A 20076-nucleotide genomic window follows, 5' to 3' on the forward strand; every position below is an offset into this window, starting at 1 on the left:
ACCCTGTCTCAAAATTTAAAAAGAAGGGACTGGGATGTAGCCCAGTGATAAGGCACCCATGGGTTTGATTCCCCCGGCACCAGGGAGAGTGGGGGGGAACTGCATCAAGTAAGGAGGCATCATTACTTGTCATTACTTAACTTTCAGTGCCTTTGTGACGGCAAGGGTGAACCTCCTGATAACCTCAAAAAACAATTCCATTGCCCTATTAACCCTATGCACATCTTCTTACTGTGATGTGATAAAAGACTAGAAGGATTTCATAAGATCTGAGTACTAACAACATGAACCAATGGGGAAGACAGCACAGGTTACAACTGCTCAGATATGGTATCCCCACCACCTGCAAAGTCATATGAAGAAACTGCTCTGTAGACCACAAGGCACCTGTACAACTGGGAGGGCCACTCGGCTTCAGCCTTCAGGTGGTTGTGTATTGAGTCCTCAATCTTTTGCTCAAAATGCAAACTTAAAAGACTGAGACGTCTGTTTAATATAAAACACCTAAAAAACAAGGTTAGCTACTAGGTAAAGTCTGGGTAATTAATACTAGGTATAGCCATAAAAATGCTTTTATAAAAACTCTGGTACCTGTGTTCCAGTTAACTCTGTAGCATCCCACTATGATATAAGAGAATTTACTTCACAAGGTCCCTGTAAAACCAAAGATTCTTGAACTGTGGTTGATCCAGGACGGCAGCATCAGTATCACTTGGAAACTTGTTAGAAATGCCTATACTTTGCCCCACCCCAGGCCTGCTGAACTCCTACTGAATTCAGAAACTCTGGTAGTAGAGTCCAGCAATATTTATTTGTTTGTTTGCAGTACTGGGTATTGCACCCAGGGCATTTTACCACTGACCTACATCCCCAGTCCTTTTTTTATTTTGGAATAGGGTCTAGCAAGGCTGAACCTCCCTGATAACCTCAAAAAACAATTCCATTGCCCTATTAACCCTATGCACATCTTCTTACTGTGAAGTTTAGCAAGTTCCTGAGCTAACTTGGTGAGACCCTGTCTCAAAAAAAAAAAAAAAAAAAAAGAAAGAAAAGAATAGGGATATAGTTTAGTGAGCTCAGTGGTAAAGTGCTCCGGATTAAATCCTCAGTACCAAAAATAAATTAAAAAAATAAAATTAAAAAAAAAAGAACTGTTGGGATAATTCTGTGGTTAGCAATTCCACTTATGGGGAACAGATTCTATTAGGCCTAGTGCATTGCACTCTGATGACCTACAAACACAATGGTAATAATTAATACCATATAGCGAATGGAAGTGAAAGAAAGCTTGCCCAAATTCAGACAAAAGAACAATCTAGAAAATTCACTAAAATGAAGAGATGAGCCAGAGTTTATGACCTGATCTGATCTCCAAGTTCTGGTCCTACCACCAAGAGTCCACAGTGGGAATAACGGCATAGGATGGCTTCTACACCAGGCTGATTTTTGGCATGTTTGTGTCACAAGGTAGCAGTTGATGCTGTAAGGAGACTTATACTTACCACATTAAGGATACCTATACTTCTAGTGGATTGCTGGGAGTGTTCAAGAAGTACATGCATTCTCAAGAGCATTGCTCTGGACTTGCTCTGCCAAGGAACTAAGATACACATTCTTGCTGTCCCCGGTTGTGGACTATTCTCACCTCCCACTCGGGATTTTTTTTTGGAATAGGGATTGAACTCAGTGGTGCTTTACTACTGAGTTACATCCCCAATCCTTTTTATTGTTTACTTTGATACAGGGTCTAAGTTGCCCAGGTTGACCTTGAAACTGTGACCCTCCCAACCTCCCACTTTTGATTCTTTCCCACCTCTCTTTGGGATAACACCCCTTGATACCAACTGTGAACTAACATGATTAAGATCAGTCCAAATCAGTTAGGAAACCAAAAAAGAATTTATTTCAATGCACTACATAGCATTTATATACTTTGGTCTGGGGTGGGGACTGGGAGTAGTTGAGATGTACTTAGAATGTTCTATCTCAAAAGAGGGGGTAAACAACTAAATCACCCTGCATCCCCAGCACAGGCCCTCAGAAGCCCCAGATCTTGAGCTCCAGGTACCAGGATGTAACAGCAAGGGCCATTCTGTTTAAAAATAGCTCAAATAACATGCTGTCTGGACAGGAAGCTTTCTGCTCCTTTGTGTCCTGCTTTCCCCTAGGAAGTGATGCTTTTCTGTCCAACCAGGTGACCACTGGTAAGCCCCAGGAGAATGTGTCCATTTCCTCATCTGTAGCAACCGTCCTAGGTCTCTGATACTCCATTCTGTAGTATACCTGATGCCATTCTCTGGAGGTACTGCTGCCGCAGCGGGGGCAACTGGGAATAGAGCTCAAAGCCTTCTGGGAGGCTGGAACTGGGAACCTTATAGTGGAGGAGGTGCTGCCGGAGAAACTGTAGAGAGAGAAGGAACATTTTGAAATGGGTAGTGAGATCCTGTTGTGGTCTCTATCCATAAAACTCTCATTTCCCACTCTCCTCATGGCCCCAACCCTACCTCATCGGCCAGCAGCCAAGTTTTCTGCAGCATACTTCTTTGGACAGCCTTCACTTCATCCTAAAAACATAACAAGGAGAGGGGGCACTAAGCCAAAGGCTGGTACTCACTGCTGGCCTTGCTTGACTCTCACCTCCTCTATAGTTGGCATAGAGGCAGCTCAATTGCTATCTCCCTCCCCTCCCTCTGAAGATAGGGATAGGGATGTAACTTACTGAGCTCTTTGGGTCCTGGGAGAAGATGAAGCTATTAACATGAGCCACAGCCACAGCATAGAGTACAGGACACCAATGTGGACGGAGTGCACCAGTAACAAGGGCCCTGAAGTAGAGCTGAAGGAGGGCCAAGTTGTCTTCGGGAGGGCTTATATAGCACTCCAGGGACACAGGCAACTGTGACAGGGGAAACAGAATGTGCTGAGGAGAAGGGTGGGAATGTGCATCACTGGACAACAAGGTAGATGGTTGGTGGGCACATGCAAACCCGACCATGAGGGTAGAGATCAGGTCATGGATAGACGTTCATCCTTCTCTAGCATATGAATGAAGGTTAAAAACTAAAGAGAAGAGCAGCAACTGAGAAGTAGTTGTGAATTTCTACTGCCTAGCACTATTTATTTAATGAACTTAAAACTTTTATTTTTGGAGTGCTGGGATAAACCCAGGACCTACTTCGTGTTAGGTAAGCACTCTACCACTGAGCTATCTCTCCAGCCCTAAAAGCTTATCATATAATCTATTATGAAGTGTGCCCCAATTTATCAGAACCTCTTCACAGGCATGTAGATAATTTCAGGGGTTTTTAAAATTATTTTAATTAACAATGTGATAAGCAGCATTGTACACAAACTTTGTCTATGTATTCATTTTTTTTTTTTTTTTTTTGTACCAGGGATTGAATCCAGGGGCACTTAACCACTGAGCCACATTCCCGGCCATTTTTATTTTGAGATAGGGTCTCACAAAGTTGCCTAGGGCCTTGCTAAATTGGTGAGGCTGGCTTTGAATTTGCAATCCTCCCACCTCAGCCTCCCTTGCTGCCACCATCTCTAGTTATGTAATAATTTTTGTGTGGAATCAATAACAACATTTTAGAAAGAGAATTACATCCAGAGAACATTGTTTGGTTTGTTTGTTCATTTTGGTACTGGGGATTGAACCCAGGGGCACTTTACTGCTGAAGCAATCCCCAGCCTGTTTTATTTTTTATTTTGAGACAGGGTCACTCTAAGTTGCTTAGGGTGTGCTAAATTGATGAGACTGGATTTGAACTTGCAATCTTCCTGCCTCTGCCTCCCAGGTTGCTAGGAGGTGTACAACACCATGCCTGGCTCAGAGAACATGAATTTCGATGTTTGATAATATAATCACGCTAGGTGAACATGATATTTTAAAAGTTTTAAGTTGGGTTAAGGGTGTAGCTTAGTGGTAGACTACTTGCCTAACATGTATGAAAGGCCCTGGGTTTGAACCCCAGCATTGGGAAAAAAAAAAATTAAATGTTTATTTTTCAGAATATGTAGTGATATAAGAAATGCTTATCATCTAATGTTAATTGAAAAAAGTTCATCATGCAATGAGTCTATTTTTATAAAAATATATGTGCATATAAAAAGAACTGGAAAAAGATAAAGATCAAAATGGTTTCCACTGGATAATGGGATTATGGATGACTATAATGTTCTAATTCTTAAAAATAATTTTCTTTTTATTTCTTTAGTTCCTTTTATATAAAAGTATATTATATACAATGTTTTTGTAACTAATTTAAATTTTTTGTATTGGAGACTGAACCCAAAAGAACTCTAGCACTGAGCTATATCCCTGGCCCTCAGCCCTTTTATAGATTTTTATTTTGAGATGGGGGTCTCACTAAGTTGCTAATACTAGCCTGAAAGTTATAATCCTTCGCCTTAACCTCTTTCTCAAGTAGGTGGGAGGTAAAATACTTACCTTTTAATTTAATCAGAACAAGCTATAATATAATAAAAATAAAAACCAAATCTTAAAAAAAAGAAATCCACTTAGTAACTCAACAACTTATAAGTTTAACTCTTTAATCTGCCCTCTAGGACTCTTTCTTAGCCTTGTTTCTAACAAGTTCCCCAAAGAAATCTCTCCTTCCTCCTGCAACCCTGTCCTGTTCCTTCCTGCCCAAGTTGTTTTATTCGTGTTTGTTTTGGGATACTGGGATTGAACCTAGGGGTACTTTTCCACTGAACGACATTCTCAGTCCTTTTTTACTTTGAGACAGGTTATTGCTAAGTTGCCCAGGTTGGTCTTGAATTTGTGATCCTCCTGCCTTAGCCTCCTGAGTTGCTGGGATTAGAGGCCTGTGCTATGTGCTGACTCTGAATTTTTAGTTTATGTTATTCTGCCAGGAACATCCTATCCTACTTCCTCAACAATTCAAATTCTATCCAACCTTCAAGGTCTTCTCCTATGGGAACCTACTCTGATCTTTTCCTTCTCGGAATCCTGACTTAACACCTAGAATCCAGATAATTCAGAACTATGAGTTTTTAGCAGATTTCTTCTTATCTAAGTCATAGCACCTTATGAGCAAGAAGCCATGCTCTGTTAATAATAATGAATACCATTATATACCAGATGCCATGTTAAACCCTTTCCGTGGATTCTCCTAGTCTGCTTAAGCCCACAAGAGGTTACAATGAACCTGAGGACCATCAAAGCTCCTGCTGCTCAGGACTGCCCCAGGTCCATTGTGGAGTGCCTTTGGCAGAACTTTCTGGGCTGAGAAAATACCTGATTCAGAGGTAGGCCCAGAGCTCTCAAGGCTCCCACGTGCTCCCCAAAGAGGGCAAGGCGCAAGGTGACACTGAATTGACGTTGCAGGGGAAGGAGGACCAGGGCTCCAAAGAGGTGATCCCCAAAAGAGACAGCCTCAAAATGCTCCAGGAAGCTGGCATATAGGTCAGGGAAAGACGTCAGGCCAGGTAATGGGCAGTCCAGGGAGAGGTTTTGTAGGACTTGAGGCTGACAAAGCTGGGCTAGGAGGGCTGCCACTAGACGCTGTACTGGGGTCTCTCGGAACAGCTCACTGTCCACCAGGAACACACACATGAGCCGTGCCAGGCGGGCAGCAGGAGGCACAGCCCAGAGGGCCTCAGGGCGCCAGCTCTCTAGAACCAGCACCCACTGCAGGGCCCGCATGGCTGTGCCCAGGGTGTCAGCAGGAGAGACCCCTGAGGGCGTGTCGGAAGCTTGGTGGTAGAGCTGAATCAATGGCAGGAAGGGCCAGTCAGCAGGCAGCAGAGGCTCCTTAGGTACAGGTAGCAGCAGAGTTGAGACTTGTTGTAGTTCCCCTCGGTGCAAGGCCTGGGAGGCCAGAAGGCTGGCTTGGGCTGGTGAGCAGTGGGTTAGGTAGCAGCTGCGGATGCTGGGGAGGTCCTGGCAGGCCTGAATTAGAAGAGCTCCTCGCCCACACTGAGGGTCCCCACTGCTCCCTAAGGACAGTCGATCGGAGAAGTCAGCTGCTTCTGGACCCCCGGATGCACTTTCTCTATAACAGGACCCAAAAGCCAAAAACAAGAGCTGGAACCACAGCACCCAGAAGGCTGTGCCAGCTCTTCAGGACTTCCCAGAGGATTCTAAATTCAATCCCACTCTTCTCTGCTCCTTGGACAACCTCCCACACGATGTTGGGTAGCAGTTAAGGGAATAGATGCTGGAGCCAGCTGCTTAGGTGCAAGTTCACATAAACTGTGCTTGTTCCCTCACAGTAAAATAGGGATAATAGTCTCCATCTCATGGCATAGGTAAAATACTAAAAACACAGATAAATACCTAAGGGAGTCCAGACACAGAACACGTACTCAGTAATTATCATATGTGTACAGCTGGTTTATATGCCATTTTTAGCCATACAGTTGCACTGGAGTCTCACAATCATATTCTGGTGTGGTAACCTCATCTTTGCTTTACTAATGAGGAAACAGTAGCTCAGACAAGTTAAGTATACTCCATAAACAAAAGAGAATCAAACCTAGGTCTCCTGACTCCCAATTCAGGCTGCTTTATTAACCATTGCTGCAGTATCCAAAAGAGTTGAATTGATGCCCCCAGCTCTGGACTTACGGGAGGAATTCCAGGCGGAATACACAGCTTAACAGCAGCTCCTGGGCAAGGTATTCACTTCCGGGCAGCAGTCGGCTCAGCAAGGCCAAGGCCACAGCATGATGAAGGGCAGCATTGGTGGTCAGCACTGGCTGGAATGCTGCCTGTAGAGACAAAGGCAATGTTATTCAGTGTGGAGAGGGTGCAGAAGGGAACAAAGCAGAGAAGAGTGAGGAAGAGGACATAAGCAAGATGAAGGACATAAATCCAGAATATATGGAATATAGGAGCTGTATGGTCTGGCAGAAGCAGCCCAGGTGTCAAGAAGCATGGGTGGGTAATGGGGCAGAACCTGCAGATAGGGGGACCCACCAATTTTTGGGCCAGGGAGAGCACCAGGTACTGCAGGTGGTACTCATGGTGCAGGGCCCATGCTGAGAACGGTGTGAGGTGTGGGGCAGTCCTAGGAGCCACACACTGGAGGAAGTAGTTCTGGAGTCCTGGGGCAGCCAACACAGTAGCCAGCTGAGGAAAAACAATTTGTTCAGATCTAGAAATTGACTCTCCCAGGCACTCAGAGAAATGGGTACTGGCAGAAAGGCCTCCCCTTGCCCAGATACCCTCCCGACATCCTGACCCCTGCCTGGCTCCTAGCCAGGCACTCAGGGATTACCTGTCCACAGAGGCCCTTATGGATCCGGGCCAGGGTGTTGAATAGAGAGAGGAGGGCAGTGAGGAATGGGAAGGGTGAGGCTGAGCCAGCCAGACTGAGAGGCGGGCAACCTCCTGTGCAGCCCAGTGACACGAGACTGGAGAGAGCTTCAGGAGCCGGAGTATAGGACAGCGGGTTACAAAGAGGGGAGCATTGCCTGTAGACACAATGGAGAAGCTGATGGGGCTCTGGCCTGATGTGTACCAGACTGGAAAAAGTCATCAGGGGTTTAGCTATGCAGACAGGTACCCACACTCAAAGCCCCACACAGCTGCTGCCTACGAGGGATCAGGTTTCCCTGAGGCCTCTAAAGGACTGCACCTTGGGATGGACCAGGGGAGCTGAACCCAGAAGTCCCACAAGGAGAGAAACAGCCTCTTCCTTTGCAGTGTCACAGATACACACACACAGAATATACCTGAGGGAATCCCACATGCTGCTCAGAGGGGGCTGACTCAGCAGCGGCAACAACAGCTCCTCCAACAGGCGCTCCATGTCCTGAAGCCAGTCCTCTGGGCACAAGCTTGGCTGCAGAACCAAGGGCTCACTGAGCTAATGGTCCAAGACAGTCATTCTTCTAATTCCTGTGGCCCCAGATCAATCCCACAATTCCAAAAGCCCCAGAGAATCATTTGGAGGCTTTTGCAATTTGATCCTTCTAAGCGAGAGAAGGTCCCAAGGTTGATCAGGAACCCAAGTCTAGGAGTGCATGAAGAGTCAGCATAAAGCTGCAGGAAAGAATGCTGCTGTTTAGGGGTCTCTGGTCCCCACCTATACAGCTCCTTCAAAGCTCTACTGAGATATGGAGGTGGGAAGAGAGGACAGGTAGGAGTTAAAAGGTAGAGGGTAGGACTGGGGTAGAAAACTTGCCTACCAGGTATGAGGCCCTGGGTTCAATACCCAGCATCACACACACAAAAAAGATGGATGGTAGGAAAAGGTGGGAATGGGGAGGCAGAAATGGAGAAGTAAACTGAGTGGAAAGCAGACAGAAGCAGCTGTGGGGGCATGGTGGAAAGCAGGCAGGCAGCACTCACCTGTTGGCTCCAGGTCTGATAGTAGGCACCCAGAAACAGCAGACAGGCAGTGGGCACTGGGCCCAGGGCACACCACATCTCAGGCCTGGGAAGCAACTTCAAGGCCTGCTTTAGACATGGCTCCACAAGAGGCTGGAGTCCAGATACCTGCGTCCAAGTGACTGAGGAAGTGGGGGCTGACAGGTAGACTTCAGCAGGGTCACTGCAGGAGTGACAAAAGGGCCACAGTGAGGATCTAGCTACCCCACTCCCCTCTTAAGATCCAGTCATTCTCTCCACTTGGAGGAGCATTCCCTCCTGTCTTGGGTTTGCCAGTAGAATGTTCCTGCTGGAAGGCTCAGTTACGGCCTACCTGGTGAGTTCACAGTGGGTGCTGCTAGCTGCCAGGGTCAGTTGGGTGAGGAGAGTAAGCAAGGAAGCTATCCGCTGCATGGACAATGGCTGCAGTGGGTGGCTGCTGAGCTCTGTTGGCACAGTCTGCAAGGCTCGCATGAGCACTGGGTACAGCTCCCTAGGGAAGAACAATGACTAACTTTTGACGTATGAAGGGAGATAAAGATGCAGGACACTAGCTACAATCCAGCCCAGGGATCTGCAGTCTGGTGGAGGAGGACTGGACACAGAAGACCCCAAGGTTTTCAAGGCTGCCCCCACAACAGGGAACTTATATCTGATTTCACCAAGATACCAATGCTTTTATGCAAAAATTGGTTAACTCAGGTTTGTTCCTCTCTTCCCCAACAGGTGCTCACCCAAGAGTTTTTACCACCAGGAAAATTCCTTCCTCCTTTTTTTTTTTTTTTTTTGGTAATGACTGAACGCAGGGGTGCTTAACCAGTGACCCCAATCCCCAGCCCTTTTTATTTTTTGAGACCAAGTCTCACCAAGTTGCTTAGGGTCTCATTAAATTGCTGAGCTGGCCTCAAACTTGCGATTCTCCTGCTTCAGTCTTTTGAGCTGCTGGGATTATAAGCGTGCACCTCCGAACCCAACTAACCCTTGTTCTTCATTCCTAGCCCCACTCCAAGCTTAGGAATTTGAACAGGCTGAGGCATCAGGTTAGGACAGAAGTAAAAAAGTGGAGGTATGGGGGGGGGTGGGAGGGAGGCAAGAATGGAGGGAGGATGGATTGTATAAAGAAAAAAGAGGGTTGGGAGGGTTGGGGGTAAGGAAAAATAACAGAATGAGACAAACATCATTACTCATCATGATTACACAAATGGTACGACTATACTTCATGTACAACCAGAGAAACAAGTTGTACCCCATTTGTTTACAATGAATCAAAATAAATAAATTATTAAAAAAAAAAAAAAGTGGAGGTGTCTACATCTACAAGGGAGCTTACACCCTGCCTCTCTCTTCTCACCTGTAAAGCTCACTGCAGTGGCCATAGGAGGCAGCCACAGCCCACAGACGAAAAGCCTCAGTGCTAAGTGTCTCAGCTTCTTCTGGGGGCAAGGAGAGTTCCTGGGGAGCCTCAGCTATGAAGCGGCACAGGTGGCTCCGGAGATCAAAGTTGTTCAACTGGGGGTAGGCAGAAAGTCTGGTGACCAGGGTCAGTTGGAACTCACAATTCCAACTAGCGTCAGATTTTCTGACTACAGAAATTGGCCTCACTCAGCCCTTTTCCAGGGCTCTGCCTGTATGCCACAGGGTCACAGCTCTGGGCAGGGATGAAACTACCTTGTCCTCTCCCCAATCTTTCTTTCTTTCTTTTTAATGGTGCTGGAATTGAACCCAGGGCCTTGTATATGCAAGGCAAATGCTCCCGCCTTTTTATTTTACTTGAAACAGAGTCTTGCTACATGCCTGAGATGGGTCTTGAACTTGGGATCTTTATTCCACAGCCTCCTGAGTAGGATTACAAGTGTGTGCTACCATGCCCAGCTAGGCCTACCTCTTTTTAGTAAGCATTTGCTGGGCACTTTTTTAGGCTACTTGGCTATGGGTGAGGAGCTCTGTTTGTATGTGGTTTTTCAGATCTGGGTCCAGGGCATGGAGAACCTCTCCACATCAAGAGACCCGGGAAGGCCTACAGAATGCACTAGGTTCCAGGTGATCAAGCTCCTGCCTGGCGATTTCTGTTGAATTTCTGAATGATGGCATAAGGTGGCCACCTAGAGTTCAGAGGCCATGCTTAGCTCCCCACTTAGCCATGTCATGTGTTCCCATTCATTGTCCTATGCCTACTCACCAGTCGGGCAGCAATATTCCTACCAGCTGAGGCTAGGACTCGAAGTAGTTTCATGGCAGCGGCACAAGGCACTTTGTGTAGACTATGGGTAGGCCCTCCCTCCATGGGGGACCAGCAGGTGGGCAGAAACTCTCGAACTATGGTCTCTATCAGGCGTGGGCACTCTAGTACCTATGGGAGACAGGAGCATAAAGGGAGGTAGGGAGCTGAAGATCAAGACCAAGCCAGCTAGGCTCTTTGCCCATTGCCTGCCTTCCTCTCCTCTCACCCTTGTGGCTGACTCCAAGGAATGCCGGGCCAGGCGGATAAGCACAGCCAGGATGTCAAGGACCACAGTGGGTCCTGGGCAGGTCACCTCCAGCACATAGCGTAGGCGAGGCAGCAGGTTGGTAGCCAGGAGTCCCTGGGGGTTGAGAGAGAAACCCACTGCCAAATGCACTTGAGCCCTGGGCCCTGATGACCCCTCCTGCCCAACATGCTTTACTTCTAGGAAAGGAGATGGAAAAGCAGCTTTCCTTCTACCTTGATGACATCATATTGGGCCAAGTCAGGTGGAGGTCGGTGTCCTTCCTTAGGCATCTTCTTTTTTGCCTTTTCTCTTGGGGGTTCTTCATCCTCACCCTCATCTTCCTTGTCCTCCTGGCTGGGCATCAGAGGGAACACCGAAGCTCCATGATACCATGAGAAGGTACGGTCAAGGAGCTCCTGCCAGAGAACAGGGGATGAGGTGGAAAACGAGGAAGTGGCAGGCAATGGGCAGGGGTAGAAGAGAAGTCCCCTAACACAAATAACAGAAGGGGATGGCTTCTAGACTTTAGGGTCTTTGGGAGAAGAGGGCCTGCTATCCTCTTTTCTGCTCTGCCCACAGAGCTTTGGCAATGGTGCATTCCTACAATGAGGAGTAGGTCCCTGATCCCTCTGGGCCATCCTTTTTTTCTTTTTTTTTTTTTGGTGCCAGGGATTAAACTCAAAGGCACTTAACCATTGAGTCACATCCCAGCCAATTTTATATTTTATTTAGAGACAGGGTCTTGCTAAGTTGCTTAAAGCCTTATTAAGTTGCTTAGGCTGGTTTCAAACCTGTGATCCTCCTGCCTCAGCCTCTTAAGCTGCTGGGATTACAGGCCTGAGCCACCATGCCCATCCTTGGCCGTGTTCTTATTCCTATGATACCTCATCTCCAGGTGCCACCAACAGAGCCCGAAGAGCCTGTACAGCAGCTGCAATGACTCCATCCGCTCTGTCATCCAGGGAGAAGCGCAGCAAGAAGAGGAAACCAGCATCCAAAAGGAGTTGTAAGACACTTCCCACTAGCTGGTCCCCAAACTCACCAGCCTGGGCCTAGGGACAGGGAGATAAAATCTTGCTGAAGATATTTAATTTTTTTTTTTTTTTTTGGCGGTGCTGGGGATTGAACCTAGGGCCTTGTGCGTGCGAGGCAAGCACTTTACCAACTGAGCTATCTCCCCAGCCCCAACGCTGAAGATATACAGAATCTTTGTCCACTTATAGCTCTATGTTTGCCCCATTCCCAGTCTGACCCACAGACAACCGGTGTATGGGATAGTTCCAGACTGAAAAGGGCAAGAGGTAGGGAAGCCTAAGGATGAGGAGTAAGGGTGTGGGATGAGGTTGAACAGGACCAGGCCAGCAGTCCACTTACCCTGCCAATGACCTGGGACAAGACATGCAGTGCTAGTGTTCTCTGTTGGGACACCCGGCTACGGGTCAGGTGGAACAGCTCCTGTAGAGAGTACCCTGCTCTCTGGGGCAGGGAAAAGAAGTCAGAAGGGGCCAAAGCACAGGGCAGTATCCCAAAATTACCTAGCAAGGTGTTAAGGGAAAAACAAAGATAAGTAAGTGATATTCCCTGCTCACGCTCTCCATGGACCCTCAAGTTGGTAAAGCAGATAGGACATGGACATGGCATAAGGTAGATAGGGAGAATGTACTAACTGATGTTTAATTTGCAATCAGTGGACTGCAGCGGGTAAACCTGGAAAAGTGATCTGATCTCAGTTCAAACGTCTGGCATAGAGCTAAGGGCAAAAGCATTCCCTGGAGTGAGTCCTCAAGTTTCTTGAGCACAGGGGATATGTGGGGAGGAACCACAAAGTGGTAACAGTAGGAGTGAAGGAGGTAGGCCCAGGGTCAGCAGTGACAACCCCTGGAAAAACTGTCTTCACGAGATGAGGAGCCAAGACCTTATTCTGTGAGCAGACAGGAGCTGGGAGACTTTCAGAGGCAGGGCATGGCTTGGGCTGGGCCAGAGAGAATCAGTATGGCAGGCCTGTACTGAACAGAATGGCCTGAGGGAGAGTGTGGAAGACTTAATGACTGAGCAGACACCAGAAGTTGAGGCCATGATCCAGGGAGCATCATGGGGAGGCGACAGAAGTTCTAGAATTGACCAGAGGTGAATGGGAGAGAAGTAAGATTTTGAGCCTAAGAAACTGAATTGGAAGCAAGGCTATGACCTGGAATAGGGCACAAAGGAGGTCAAAGGCAACTACCTTTTAATAACCACGTGGTTATTAAAAGCACTTGCCAAGAGCTGCCCAGTCCTCACTGGTTCCCAAGCCTCACCTCTGCCTCCTCTCCATGGTGGTGCAGGCCTAGATGAGTGGGTAGATCCACATCAGGGGGTAACAGCTCTCCCTGAAGACTGAAACGGGCCTGCATTCTCTAATGGGAAGAGAAAGAAGACTGAACTTGGGGTAGCAGAAAATTCCCCATGTGTACTCCTCACTTTATTATTTTTTGTGTGTGTGGTTTTGCAAAACCCAGGGATACTCTACCATGGAGCCACATCCCTAGCCCTTTTGAGACAGCTTGCTAAGCTGCTGAGTCTGGCCTCAAACTTGGGATCCTCTTGCCTCAGCCTCCTGAGTAGCTGGGATTACAGATTTGTACCACCACGCCCAGCCCACTCCTGACTTTTAACCTCAGGTCACTGAGGACTTAGGTTCTGACTTTACTTCTGACTGGAAGTGGTACTTTTCTGATCATAAAGGTCAGGCAGAGAGTGATGGGAGAGGAGGATGAAAGCAAAGGAGAGATGCTTTTCATGCTCAGGTTCTGGCAACAAAAGCAGCAGCCCCACTTCACCTCCTGTGTCTGCTGCCGCCGGAGTGGGGGAAGGTCCTGGGTCCAATGAAGCTTCTCCAGCTCAACAGTGTCCATGTGTAGCCATTCTTTGTGGGGGGTCACAGGCAGTGTCAGCGCTGGGGAGAAGGAAGCATGATAGCATTCCCTAAGGTGCTTAGATTAGTCCACGGGGGCCTCAGTCAGCAGTTAGTAGCTAGTACATCCACCTCTACCCCAGGATCTAGAGGTTTCTACCCTCAGTTATGACTAAGCGGCATGGCCTGGGAAATGGGACCCCTGGGACCTGGGCAAATATCTCACTATGGTAGACACGCCCAGTCCTGGCTCTAGTCCTCTGCTGACTTCAAGAATTTGTTGGAAAGGGAAAAAGGAGGAAAGGAAGAGAAGAGAGAGGGAAAGAGGAACAGAGAAGGGAGGGAGGATTATACATATCAGGCAAAGCATAACTCTCTGCTCTCTAATACCAATTTGCTTAAGGAGCAGGGGAGTGGGGACAATGAGGAGGCAGTGGTTATAATTGCTCCAAGGGACAGGATACAGAAACACACCCTTCAATATCCTCTTGCTTCCTCACCACTACCCCCCACCTAACCTGCCCAACTGGCCCAGAGCTCCTTCGAGAGCAGGAGGTTCCTGGCGGTTGTAATTCAATTTCTTCTTTTGTTGATTCCTAATGAAATAATCTAGTTTCTGGGAAATGAGTGCTTCCACTGGTCTCTGTTTCTGGTCTGGGATGTTCATAGACCTTTTTCAGACTCTTCCTCTCCCATTATCCTGGCTTGCCATCTCCCCACAACAAAGAGAAGAGGCAGAAAGAAGGGTGGGATGGCAACAATCAGGCTGGGCAGCTGTAGCAAGGGCAGGAAGATGGTCTTCCCAGGGAAGGAGCATTCACCATCACACTGGGCTGTCTCTGACCAGGGAAGGGGGAGAAGGAGCAATAATAGAATAAGAAAACAGGAAGCCTGTGTAGGAAGATGTGCATCAGCAAATGAAGACTGATTTGAGCCAATTTAAAAATACTAATGAGGATTAACATTCAATGTCTACGGGCAGAGAAGCCTTCCCTCCTCCATCCACCAAGGCTAGGGGAAGGAACATCTCTCTATTATTATCCACCAAGAGATAGTCCCCCTATTTCAAACCTGGGGCTCCTGGCTCTAGCTTGTCCTCTTTGCCTGGTTCACTAGCAGAAGCTGACTTGTTGGGCTCCTCTTTGGTGACAGGAACTGAGGTTTCTCCTGGCTTCTGTTCCTTGGTGGCCTTCTGTCCCTCTTGCTCATGGGTGTGGCTGTGAGATCTCAAGAAGGCAACCAAGCTTGGGTCTGGAGAAAAGGTGGAGGAGAGAGAGTGAAGGCAGATCCTCCCTTGCTTCCTAAGACCTGATACCTACTGCAAGTTGTCCACCTCTGGGTGCGAAGGACAGGACAAGCTCTTCTCAGTCTTGGCCTGAGCCCTCTGGGCTCTCCTGTGGCCCTTCAACAACCCTACATTCTTACACCTGCAGGGGACTTAGGCCCAAATCACCCCACTTTCCTCTGCCCCTCATGGTCCTCTGCCCCTCACAGTCCTCTGACGCAGGTTCCAATGATTGTCCCTGTGAATGGCACCAGAACACAGGTCCAAAGTAAGCAGCTATAGAATAAATGAATGAATGCTGACTAGGACCAAAGAGAAGGCATTTAAAGGAACAATTTCCCACAACTTCTCTCAGCTCATTTATTTATGCATGTCTGGTAAAAATCTAATGTTCATTACATAGTTATCAGATATATGGTGGGAAATAAGATTGATTAAATATTCAGTGTTTTGGTCAACAGAAACTAGGAGGGAGGTGTGAAATACTAGTGTCATATAACAGATAATATGTTCTATTATAAAAATGTGCTGTAGATACATTAAAGTATGACTAATAAGACATAGTGTGGATGACACTAGTTAGTACAGTAAAACATAGTATATTGGTAGTTAAGAACAGGGTCTGAAACTAGGTGCTCTGGAACATGCCTATAATTCCAGCTACTAAGGCAGGAAGATAACAAGTTCAAGGCCAGCCTTGGCAACTTAGTGAGACCCTGTCTAAAAGTTAAAAGGGCTGGGGTGGGCTGGGGTTGTGGCTCGGGGGTAGTATGTATGAGGTCCTGAGTTCAATCCTCAGCACCACACAAAAATTAATAAAGGTATTGTGTCCACCTACAACTAAAAAATGTATTAAAAAATAAAAGGGCTGGGGATGAAGTTCAGTGGTAAAGTGCCCCTAGATTCAATCCCCAGTTTAAAAAAATAAAAAGAGTAGGGCCTAATACCAGATAGAAATCCTAACTCCTAGGTTTAGTCTCACTTGTAGGGTTGGGAGTACAGTTGAGTGGTAGAATATTTGCCTAACACTGGCAAAGCCCTGGGTGTGATCCTCAGCACTACAGAAAAATAAAATAAAATTAAATCTAATTCGTGTTCTTTATCAAGTGTATAACCTGAGGATAATTTCTCAATTTTTGAGTTTTTTTTCTTAAGCAAAATTAAGTTAATACCACCTCCCTCACAGGAGTAGTTCAAAGACAAAATGAAAGAATGCATTAAAATACTCAGCACACTGCCTGGCACTCACGATAGGCCTTCCATAATAAGTGGCAGGCCCTCCCAGCTGGAAAGCCTGGCACCCATACCAAGTTGAGCCAGCAATCGCTGTTGCTCCTGCAGAATCTCCTCAGGATCCATGGCTTGCAGTCTTGCTATATTCTCTTTGTGGATGGTCTGGGCTTCTTGTTCAGCCTCCTGGCCTCTGAGCCCCTTCCCTGTGATCAGATGGGGTCCCTGAAAGCTGTGGCTGCTCCCCAGAATCTGGTCACCCTGGTCCCTAGGAGTGGGCGCCTCACAGGCCACAGCACCTGGAAGAAGTGTATTATCAGTTTCACTGCCCTATTTTCCTGGCTCAGTGGACCTTGTGGCTCTCTTTAATAGGCCTATTAGCTCTGGAGAACGATGAAGACCCAGAAGTTTTTCTAAGCAGAATGGAGAGTATACTGAGTCTGACACAAGACTCCAGGCAATCTGGGAATAGGGGGTTGGATTTTCTGCTCACTCTTCCCCTAAGACTTATATGAAAAGATTTCCCTTGGAAACATCTAGTTTTTGACTCTGCACTAGGATGTCAAGGTAACCATCTACCACCAGGGGCCTGCCCTATGGTCTTCTACTAGTAGTTCACATGATTAATAGACATTCATAGGCTGGTGTGTAGCTCAGTTGTAGAATTCTTGCCTAGCATGCACTAGGCCCTGGGTTCCATTTCCAGCATGACAAAAAGAGAGAGAGAGAGAGAGAGAGAGAGAGAGAAAGAGAGAGAGAGAGAGAGAGAGAGAGAAAAGAGTGGCAGGAGGAGAGAAAGAAATTTGGCTCATATCTTTCTTTTACAGCCTCTACCAGACATTTCTACACTGTTGCCTTTCTAATAGCCTACCCATTCCCTGTACCTAAGACCCAAAGTAGACTCAGGGCTCCCATACTTAGTACTCTAAGTAGAGACATGGGATGACTTCCTCTTGAGATGGCTCAAATGCACCCATACTTGGCACAGGGAAGATGTATATCCCCAAAGACCTCATGATCATGTCTTCTGAAAAGGCCAAGCCTGAGCACTCTTAGCTCCAGCTTACCCTCTGGTGGGTCCAGGTTGGGCACAACTTCCCCAGCTGATAAAACCCTACTTTCAGACACTCTCCTGGCTGCAATCTCCTGGGCAAAGATACTTCTCTTACCAGATGTTACCAGCTTCTCCTGTGGAGAAAAAAGAAAACTCAGATTACTAATGCTCATTATCTACTCTATCACAACTCCACATGCCAAGGTCTCTGGAACAAAGAGATAAAACAGATTTTACTCAATCTCTAGGGTAGTACTCAGAAAAAGTAAGTTCTGTAGAAGCACAGGTCTTGAAATCTGATACACTTTAATTGAGGTTCTGGATCCTCCAACCATTAGATCTGTGTGGTATTGGACAAGTTATTGATCTCTTTGGAGCTCTCAGTCTGATGATCCGAAAAATGGGATAATGATACCTACTTCATGTGGTCATCACAAGAATTAAATGAGGTAAGGTGTATGAAGTGCTTGGTATGGTGTTGCTTCAAAATTGGAATAAGTTGTCAGGCTCAGTGACACACGCCTATAATCCCAGACACTCAGTATGCTAAGGCGGGAGGATCACAAGTTTGAGGCCAGCCTCAGTAATTTAGCAAAACCCTCAGCAACTTAGCAACTTAGCAAGACCCTTGTCTCAAAACAAAAAATAAAAATGGTTGGGGGTGCAGCTTAGTGGTAAACTGCCCTGGGTTCAATGCCCAATACTTGAAAAAAAAAAAAAAGCAATACACCATGCACAGAAGGGGTGAATGCCTGTAATCCCGGGAACTGAGGAGGCTGACACAGGAGGATCCAAAATTTGAAGCCAGACAGATGCTGTGGTGTACACCGGTAATTCCGGCGGCTCAGGAGGCTAAGATAGGAGGATCCTAATTTCAAAGTCAGCCTCAGCAATGGCAAGGTGCTAAGCTACTCAGTGAGACCAAAATAGGGCTGGGTATATGGCTCAGTGATTGAGTGCTCCTGAATTCAATCCCTGGTACCCCCTAGTACCATCCGCAACAAAAAATTTAAGGCCAACTGGGCGTGGTGGCACAAGCTTGTAATCCCACAGGTTTGGAAGGCGGAAGGAGGATCACAAGTTCAAAGTCAGCCTCAGCTATTTAACAAGACCTTATCTCAAAATAAAAACTAGCCTTCCAGATGCAAAATGGCAGACTAGAGGGAGGCTGCGTACCTTGTCGCTCCGTAACTCCGGTTTCAAGCAGAGGATATCTGTTTCTTGATTATTCATTGTCAGGCGCCTATCATCTGCCATTTGCCTGCCTCTCGCCTGTCCATCCACTGCCTTACACCTATCTATCACCCAACGCACGTGGTTCACCTCCCGATCATCCGACAACAGTCAGCAAACTGATCACCGACCGCCAGTGGAGCACCGGCTGCCTGCTGTTGCCTGGAAGTTCACTGTTACAGTACCTGCAGGTTTGATTACACGTGGCTGCTGCCATTTTGAGACAACAGCCAGGCCCCGTAGGACCCCTGGCCGGACTGACTGAGCCCTATCTCCAGGATCCCTCAGCCCGACCAATCACTCCCTGCCTCTGGGGCCCTCACATCAACTGACTGCTCCCTGCCGCCAGGACCCCCAGACTAACTGACTGCGCCCTATCACCGGGAACCCAGACCGACTGATTGCACCCGGGCTCCAGGATGCCACAACCACACCAAACACACCTGACCTCCAGGACCCCTGCCTGACCAACCGCCACCCCACCTCCACGACCTCCAGGTGACCACGTCCATACCCGAGCTGCAGCTCCCCATTTGCCAACACATTTTGAAGCCAGAGTGGCCATCTTGGATAGTCCTGGAAGCGGTAGCTCCGATCATTAGGTGGGGCAAAACCCATCCTGAGACGCCTGCTGGAGGCTTGAAGCTCATTGTCAGAGACCTCTCATGCATCAGGCTTCTGAACTCTGGGAGGTTTCATTACTATATGACTGTTATACTGTAGATTTTTCTCCTTATTGAAAAAATTTAAGTTTTTATTTCTTTACTTTTCTTGCTCTCTTTTTCCTTTAGTTTATCTGTTCCCTCAGAGTCTCTTTCTCCCTTTTTTGCATGCTAACATCCAATTTCTTTTGATTACACTCTCACCCTTTCTATTATCTAGAACTTCTGTATATTCTTGTCTTATCCCATTAACAGCCACATTCTACATCCCTCTGCATCCTCTTTTGTCCTCCATTTGAAACCACAGACCTTATTGCAAATTTGTTTGTTTTACTGAAGATAATATTTGAACTCATTCTGTTTATTATGACAATTTTGTTATTGTCCTCATAGGGGCTATTTGGTCTAGGATTGCATAGTGTCTGAATTGGGCACTGCTAATATTGATCTCCCCTTAAAGAAACGGTTTTGGAAATGTAAGGGCCACTATAAGCCTATAGGGGGAAATCTGCAATACCCCAGATCTGCGCTTCTAGAAGGGAAGATACATGAACAACATGAAAAAACAAGGGAAGAAAATGATCCAAACAAATCTAGATTCTATCTTAATAGAATCCAATGACAGTATGTTAGAAGAAATGTCAGAAAATGACTTCAGATTATACATGATTAAGATGATTCGCGAAGCAAAGGATGAGATAAGAGAGCAAATGCAGGCAATGAATGATAATACCAATAAGCTGAAAGAGCACCTGCAGGAAGCAAAAGATCATTTCAACAAAGAGATAGAGATTCTCAAAAAACACCAAACGGAAATCCTTGAAATGAAGGAGACAATAAACCAAATAAACTCAATGGAAAGCATCACAAAAAGACTAGACTACTTGGAAGACAGAACCTCAGA

At 46.8% G+C, this 20076-nt stretch overlaps 1 protein-coding gene across 5 annotated transcripts in view; it reads right to left on the reverse strand.

The window, feature by feature from the left end:
- Positions 1-1876: 1876 nt before the first annotated feature.
- The window catches only part of RPAP1 (RNA polymerase II associated protein 1), a 32444-nt gene continuing 14244 nt past the window's right edge, over positions 1877-20076 (reverse strand). For all 5 annotated transcript variants that reach the window (XM_079128756.1, XM_079128760.1, XM_079128757.1 and 2 more), the window contains 21 exons: positions 17291-17411; positions 16301-16522; positions 14780-14959; positions 13635-13750; positions 13113-13211; positions 12190-12291; positions 11700-11867; positions 11049-11231; positions 10795-10929; positions 10527-10697; positions 9699-9856; positions 8682-8840; positions 8330-8531; positions 7711-7820; positions 7254-7449; positions 6953-7105; positions 6602-6744; positions 5270-6026; positions 2720-2896; positions 2505-2564; positions 1877-2401 (listed from right to left, as the gene is read on the reverse strand). In XM_079128756.1, coding sequence (XP_078984882.1) covers positions 2252-2401; positions 2505-2564; positions 2720-2896; positions 5270-6026; positions 6602-6744; positions 6953-7105; positions 7254-7449; positions 7711-7820; positions 8330-8531; positions 8682-8840; positions 9699-9856; positions 10527-10697; positions 10795-10929; positions 11049-11231; positions 11700-11867; positions 12190-12291; positions 13113-13211; positions 13635-13750; positions 14780-14959; positions 16301-16522; positions 17291-17411 — 3762 coding nt within the window. In that variant the 3' untranslated portion in view covers positions 1877-2251. The remainder of the gene's footprint in view (positions 2402-2504; positions 2565-2719; positions 2897-5269; positions 6027-6601; positions 6745-6952; positions 7106-7253; positions 7450-7710; positions 7821-8329; positions 8532-8681; positions 8841-9698; positions 9857-10526; positions 10698-10794; positions 10930-11048; positions 11232-11699; positions 11868-12189; positions 12292-13112; positions 13212-13634; positions 13751-14779; positions 14960-16300; positions 16523-17290; positions 17412-20076) is intronic.

This window comes from Sciurus vulgaris (assembly GCF_902686455.1).
Source record: "Sciurus vulgaris genome assembly, chromosome: 2".
Taxonomy (NCBI): domain Eukaryota; kingdom Metazoa; phylum Chordata; class Mammalia; order Rodentia; family Sciuridae; genus Sciurus; species Sciurus vulgaris.